Genomic DNA, 8,035 nt, shown 5'->3' with positions numbered 1-8,035 from the left:
GAGTTCAGCTGAAGCCTGAGTGAGTCACTATGACGACACACTCCGTGAAGCTAACCTGCCCCCTAGCAGGTTTACTACAACTAACCCTGACTGTCTCCGCCCCTTTGTCGGAAACCTGACAGTAGGAAGTGTCAGACATGGCGTGCTCCCTTCCTTGAAGAGCCAGTAGATCGTGAAGCCCAAATTCTCCGCAGAGCTCTCCGCCGGGAGAGAGTGATCAGATCGCGTTTGGACATTTTATCATTTCCTGATGAGTTTCTGTGCGAACGTTACCGTTTCTCAGCACAATCTATAAGTTATTTGATAACATCCTCAGGCCATATATTACGCATGTGACATCGCGGACATGCTCTCAGTTCTGACAGGTCACTTATAACTTACAAGGGACCAAATGGCAATTAACAAACATACCAATCACCTTACACTTCATTGTCATTATGCTCTCAAAGACAACCAAGACTGAGGGAAGGCAAAATCAGTAGGAATATAACTTCACTACAAACAAATTCATTATGGTAAAGAGTTTATCAAATGAATGAGCAGCACTGCAAAGGTGACTGTGAAGAAAGGATGTATGCACATCATGTATTATTTTGAATTTACCCCCTATGTAGGCACTTGTGTCTTGCGGGGTTATTGACTCAGAGGATGTCCCCACAGAGATGCCTTCAGCCACAGGGCGCCCACTGTTTTGGCTGAGGGCCAACTGCTCAGCCTCTGTGAGTGGTGGTGGTGGAGGACCCCCACAGTTCGGGGTTACTCAACCCTGAGTATTTGTTTTTCACTCTGAGTTTTCTAAACCGGATTCCTGAAATAGGGCCCTGGGGTAATATCCAAGATGTGTACTGAAAAAAGAGTGCATCTTTGAACAATGAAGTACGCTTTGTGGTGGTTAGAATTAATTGGATCCCAAAGACCTACATGCTGTTACTGACTCTGTGATAATTTGCTATATAGTAAACATTAGCATTCCATTAATAATAATAAAAAGATCTCTCTGTCTGACTGTTTTAGCGCAGCTTTTCCTTTGCTGCACTACATTTACTCAAATTTAGAATATAGGTCCTCAGCCCTGCTTATAAATAAGTTGCTATTATTTCAACCTGGTCCTGTGATCTCCTTTCCTGGTGAGTTTATGAACTCAGTCACTTAATTTGGGTCAGATTGAAAACAGCATTTATTTGATCAATCTGGTCATTGTAAGAGCCATAAAGGGGCATTATTCATTATACGGTCATTGGTTAATGACCTATGATTGAAAAATTGCTAGTAAAAATTAGCATGTGGCATCAGGGTCAGATCAACGCCTCATTCTGGTTTAAAAACACCACGATGGTGTCATGGTAGATTTGTCTTTCACGCTGTCCACGATACTAACCCAGAAAGAGGGAAGAAAAATGAATCCACTTCCACTCCAACAGTAGTAAAGTGCATAACATAGTTTTAGAACCAACATTGTGAGAAAATAATTCAGCGACTACCAATGTTCCCTCTAATTTTTCACGTGTCTGAGCGAACACACAAACTCCCTGAGCGACATCAGACGTGTGCACTGTGGTCACGCCAGCATCTAATCCATCCAAGTTACATGGTTTATTAAAATAATCAAATTACAGCATTTACATTTATGTTAGACTACTTTTAAACTGCTTCAGCCCATTTACAATGAAAATGTAAAAAAAAATCTAGCCATTGGCTTGTGTAGTATGTTAACACTATTGGAAGTAAAAATGACTTGAACTCCAATTTCGAAAAAAACCAAAAACTTTCTTTTTCTTTTTCTTTTTATAAAGCTCTGACTTGTATTATGAGTCTGTGGTCTGGGAGAGAGTCCTGTAACTCTCTGTATAATTATATAGTTACTCCTCAAAAAAGTAACTCAGTTTGGCAAACAAAGTTTTTTGCAGCTTTTTTTTTAAATGCAGCCGAGGCATTTTTAAATAAACATTTCAAACTATTTACAGAACAATCAGCTGTTCTGCATCAAATTTGATGCCACACAAATCATTTGTGTCACTCCAAAAAATAATTTCTGTTCACTATGAGATAAAGGAGAACAACAGCCTGATACCTGCAGGCCTGACAACAGGAGATGTATCACTCCTGTAACACCTGTAACATTCAGCAGTCGCCTCATTGTTGTGACGCACACAACAAATCTATTGACTACACTACACACTAACTACACAAGATTTGAGCTAAACGTCTCAAATCTCTCACATCTCAAAATACCGCCGTCACTCCTAAAATTTCCCCCCGTTTCTAACTAGATGCCACGTTGCCATACCATTTTTTGATTGGTCGACATGGTACTTTTTTGGACGAATAGGAAAGAGAGAGGGGGGTGGGGGTTTGTTTTTGCTCACATACAGAGAGCGCTTTCGAGCCTTTTTCCATATAAAACGCCGTTTTTACCGTTTCTTCCCACAGTAAATATAAACAATGACAGTATTCAGGAAGAAAACCAAACATTGCATATTTTTTATCACAACTCTGGTTTTACGTGGCCGATCAACACAATTTAAAAACTGGTAGAAAGTCCACACTTTTCCGTCAATTGTTCCGTCTGTCCTGCTCACATCTCCAATGGTTGTACACGTTGTCATTAACGTGGCTTCACTCCACATCAGCCACGCCGCTTTGCTAGTTAAAACGCCAGTGTCGGCACATAAGGACGCTGTCATAGCCTGTCAACCACGTTGATTGGCTGCGTATACAAATGTGAATCGCATTATTGGCTGGACTATGGGATAAGGTGGCATCGTTCTAATCCCATACGGGAGCAGCCAGTCACTTACTGACTAACACTGCCAAACATAATTGTTAAAGTTTTATTTTCAATTCAGGTTAGATTTTTTTTTGTGTGCGCAGAAACCGTGCCTGCAGTGCGCAATTGCGCACGTGCGCAGCTTAGAGGGAACATTGGCGACTATTAATGTGACTTCTGTCACACCAAAATTTATTGCAAACCATGTTTAAAGTCTTCAGGAAGTTTTGGATGTGGTTTTTCTCTGACTGATTGGGGCAGAATTCACATATATCAATCATGCAGTATCGTCACAGCAACATCATCAACTGTAATAATTGCCAAAAAAATAGTTAGTAGTTCTCATCCTTTGCTCCTTCTCTTATTCAGTCCAAGAACTCTCATAATCTTAATCAGCCACATTCTTTCCATGGCTGGTAACAAAAAAAGCTGATTTACTGGAATTAAATTAGCCTGATCAGAGTTTTTTTTTAATTACTTTTACAACTGTGTGTCTACACTCCACCTCAGCCCTGCATTGTATCTTTCTATTCTTTTGTTATTGCAAGAAAGACCCTGCATCTTAAATTGACTGCAGACAGCTTACTGTTTAATTAAGACAGTTGCCATGGTAATTGTCATCTTGCATTCGGGGAGGAAAATGCAATGTGGGAAAAATGCCAAATCAGGAATTTTTGACTGCAAAGAGGAAGTTAACACAGGGAGTTGCTGTCATTATATCATATCAGTTTGGACTGCTATTCACTGTTTTCAGCAGCCAGGTGCTGATTCCTGTTAAGTATTAATGGGTGTGTGTGTGTGCAAGTGCAAGTGCAAACTAGCCTCGGTGATTATACAGATCTCACATGTGTGTTTAGAGTCAGTCCAGACGTTGGCTATGACATAAGTGAAGGGGAATGCTTTATATTTCCCTCCCCCGCTTGTTCTCCACTGTCTGTTTTGCCTCGATGTCTGACAGTACAGAGAGGTTAAAAGTCAAGCTTTTTTTTTCCTTTCTAGTGTAGAGATACAAACACATTAAAACACACATCTTTCTTTTGTCTTTCTTATATTTTCTCACTCTCTTTTACACTCATTCAGATACATCACAGATCAGAGTATCAGCAAAGCAAGAGAGTCAAGCAGAAGCTATTTTCCTTACACAGACAGAGCGACTCAGACATAGCCTCTCATGACCTTTTTTTTTTTTCACTGTTAGCCCTCTTTCCAGCAGAATGTGCACAGTCATTCAACTCTCTTTTGCTATTTGAATAGAAACTAGGGCAGCTCAAATCAGAACACTCAGACCAGAGGGAATGTTGGGATTTTGAAATGAGTTTAATTCTCCAACATTGCTTTTTTGAACACAAGGGTCTGATTAAACCCGTTCAGAACTCGGCGTTGTTTATAGTAGAATCTAAGGTTTCTCTTCTTTTTTACATTATTACAAAAGCATCCAAACATAACTGAATCAACATCTCTCTTGGTATTTTCCTGTGCTGAGATCAAGATCATAGATTGCCTTCAGCAAGGATTGTTAGAGTTCTTTTTACTAATTTACTCTTCAGTGTAAAAAAGGAATTAATTTCAAAATGTTCTCTCAGGAAAAGGAAAGAAAAATACAAAGTCGGAGCAGAAGACTGCCACTGTGGGGAAGGGAGCAAGTAAGAAAATCACTAAGATCATTGGACTTGGAAAGAAGAAGCCCTCCACGGATGAACAGACATCATCAGCTGAAGAAGACGTACCTACATGTGGTAAGAGAGAGAGACGTAAATATCCTGACATGGTAGAAGTATGGCTTTTATATGGATCTTGATTGATTGACCGGTCTATAAATGCATTTATGTCCCAATGAATCTTTGGAATTTTGGTTAATTAAGAAAATGTTTCAAAGTAATGCCAGAGGCGTTTCAGAATGGCTGCTGAGTGGTGCGACTCACTTCTAGGAAGTTTTTTCTTAAGATTGCTATGTTAGGGTCCTGAAAGTAAACAGTTCAGACAGGTTGCTTTGATTTCCTTATGCTTTCAGACGTATTATAAAACATAAAGATTCTAAAAGTTTCTTTAAAAAATTCATTTAGAAGTGCACCCCATTGTGTGCAATGAGGACCAGTGATGGACAAACAAATAGAAATGCCTTTTATGTCTTATTATTTCCTTCATTTAGGCTCAAATAGGTACGACTAAAATGTCGCCCAACTAGACAGGCCTGAAAAAATATTGCCACTGTAACGGCTTCTTTAAGATGGTATCCTCCTGACTGTGTTTGCTCTGACAGGCTACCTGAATGTTCTCTCTAATAACCGCTGGAGGGAGCGCTGGTGCCGCCTCAAGGACAACCAGCTGCTCCTTCACAAGGACCGGGATGACCTGAAAAGCCACATAGCTTCACTGCCCCTCCGAGGCTGTGAGGTCAGCCCCGGCCTCGATCACAAACACCCCTTTGCCTTCCGCCTCCTTCGTAACAGCCAAGAAGTGGCCGTACTGGAGGTGAGTTTGATTACGTACTTGAGAGATTTTCATAGAAAAAAAACTTTGTTGAGGGAATTAGAAATGCCTCAAACACCACTAAATCACACTTAGGCTGATGCAAGAAAAGATTGCTCCTTATTTTTTTATCTTCCTCTCGAGTGCTCAATATCTCCTCCACCCACAGTGATTTTTGTGTTTAATGTTGTTGGTCTTCACAAACTTCCTCCAATTGCCATCCAGTTTGTTTTGATTCTATTTCCTCACATAGTCTGCACACTATCCTTAAACAATCCAATTATTATTATCTTCATTTAAACAGATAATAATAATAAGGAATTTAAAGTTTATAAGGATCCTCTTCTTGTTTTGGCTGGTCTTTTTGGGGGATCATTTGCCTCCATCTCACCCTGTTTCTACTGTCCTCCTTCACTAAATCATAAACCTTCTCTCTTTTTTAACATTTAACTCTTCACAGACACTGGCGGGATTGCATATTCTGTAACTCTGACTTTTGCCTTCAGGCCTCCTCCTCTGAGGAGATGGGTCGCTGGTTGGGGGTTTTGCTAGCTGAGACTGGATCTACCACAGACCCAGCCACCTTGCACTATGACTACATTGATGTTGAGACCACTGCTAACGTCATCCAGCTTGCCAAACAGTCCTTCTGGTGAGAGATGCATCCACATCATTTCACATGAATCTTTTTCTCTCTGGTTAATACCTGGAAGAATTCTTAAAGAATTAGTGCTTAATGTGTTTTATTTCTTATTTCATTAGCTCACAATGACTTATATGTTGAAACGTAGTATGTCTGGCTATTTTCCATTTTCCTGTTTTTATACGATCGTTACAACCGTTAATGATCCATTTTTAACTATTTTGTAGACTAAGAGATACAAAAATCCCAGGTAATGAAGATATATGAAGGGCACTGTATTTTTAAGCCTCAATCGTGATGTTTTATGTTTAGTTTCACCAGTAAGCGTGCCGTGTCTCCTAACCCATATCTGGACAACCCAGTCAGTGGCTATGCCTGCCCCACTGGTATGGCACTACACTATGATGATGTGCCCATAAATGGAATGGTAAGGACACAACTGCTTACTGATGTTGCATATGTACTGCAATGAAAAAGTGTGAGATAATTCACTTCAACACCCTCTAGTTTGCTTACAAACTCTTGGCTGATTCTTTCTTTGCTTTTCATTTTTTGCATATCATTAACATATTATTGGAAAATGTGTCATTTTTGTTATGACACTTTCAGAAGTTCCAGTGAGCCTGCATGATATAAATCTTTTTCTTTCCTAAAATCAAATTAGACCAGTTAAAGTAACGGTATGTACTTTGCTATTTGCAATAATGGTGCTCGGGCCCCTTGCATACCACAGCTTTTACCTTCTGCACTCATTGACCTCCTGACAGATTTACATATGAACCTGAGGGCTGAGTCAGTCTGCACCCAAAGAAGAGCAAAATTACACTGTTGCATGATAATAATGATATAAAACTAATAAAGACAAGCAGACAGAGAATATAACATTGTTTATTCATAAAAGATGCTATAATAAAGGCGTAAAGAGTAACCTGTGATTTAACGTTATAGGACTTGGATAAAAGCTCATCAACAATTAAAAAGAGTAAACATTAAATATGTTTTCAGTCGTGGAGCAGTACTCTCCATTTTGGGAAGCTAAACTAAATTTGTTAAGTATTTCACATACTGCAGTAATGCTGCTATCATCTTCTTCCTTTCTGTTCTCCTTATCTCCCCCCCCCCTCCCTTTATGGCATCTTAAATCCTTCTTAAATCCTGTCTTCTGCTTATTGCATGCTCACCTGGTCTAACCCAAGGACCCAGAGATGCAGTACTCCACTCCCAGCACAGGGGGGCGCCAGCGGAAAGAGGAATTGCACTATGAAAACACTGAGCTCTATGAGAACATGCCCTCACCCAAGCTAGTCACCAGCTGTCCTCCCAAGCCTTCTTCTTCTACTGCTGCATCATCTTCTGCTTGTCACTACAAAACTCCTGTTTCTAAAATCTCCTCTAAGTTCCTCTCTGCTGATTCTAAAACTAAAGACTCCGCTCAGGTGACTAACACTGCTGCATAACCTTCATGTTTCTTTTTGCATTTCTGCATATTAACTGTCTAACAGTTCAGGGTTTGTTTTAACCTCCTCTTAACTTTTAGTGTTTTTAATTCTCCTTCGCTGTTTGTTTACTTAGTGATCTCTTATGTTTATGTATTTAACTGAACTGGAGTTTGTTTGCTGATTTTCTTACTGTGTCATTATGAACACCAAACAACAAAAGTAGAGATGATGCCTGTCTCCTGGGCCCTATTTCAGGAAGCCGGTTTAGAAAACTCAGAGTGAAAAACGATACTCAGGGTTGAGTAACCCCGAACTGATCAACTCGGAATATTCGGTTTCAGAAAGGCTGATAACAAGTAGTTCAATCAACGTGGAGTTGCTTTAACCCAAAGTTAAGCGCGCGCACGAGGATACATAAAGCCCTGATTAGTGGAGCACAGATTAAGCGAGTCACCATGGAGACGGAGGGAAAGAAGGCGCGGTCAATGTATTTTACAGCGCTTGAGGCCGAAATTCTGATGGCAGTATAGGGCTTTGGAGCGTGATGTCACGGGGGTGGGCGATAACATGCAAATTTTGCGGGAAAAAAGTAACACAGCCTCAGCTGCCAAAGAAAGGGAGCATGCATGGCAAAACATAGCCGACAGAGTCAATGCGTGAGTGTTAATTTAAACATTGATCTAGGGATTTCCACCCATTTAACACGTTATTTTATTA

At 40.2% G+C, this 8,035-nt stretch overlaps 1 protein-coding gene across 1 annotated transcript in view; it reads left to right on the top strand.

Moving 5' to 3' along the window:
- afap1 (actin filament associated protein 1) overlaps positions 1-8,035 on the top strand; it is a gene marked incomplete at its 5' end in the record, with an annotated part of 65,021 nt that overhangs the window by 37,902 nt on the left and 19,084 nt on the right. The window contains 5 exon segments of the mRNA XM_042215494.1: positions 4,351-4,503; positions 5,028-5,239; positions 5,743-5,888; positions 6,192-6,306; positions 7,076-7,315. Coding sequence (XP_042071428.1) covers positions 4,351-4,503; positions 5,028-5,239; positions 5,743-5,888; positions 6,192-6,306; positions 7,076-7,315 — 866 coding nt within the window.

The sequence above is a fragment of the Haplochromis burtoni genome, unplaced genomic scaffold (assembly GCF_018398535.1).
Source record: "Haplochromis burtoni strain Fernald_Lab_line unplaced genomic scaffold, NCSU_Asbu1 Contig_736, whole genome shotgun sequence".
NCBI lineage: Eukaryota > Metazoa > Chordata > Actinopteri > Cichliformes > Cichlidae > Haplochromis > Haplochromis burtoni.
Note: the sequence above shows the minus strand (reverse complement) of the source record. Positions and strands in the feature narration are given on the sequence as shown.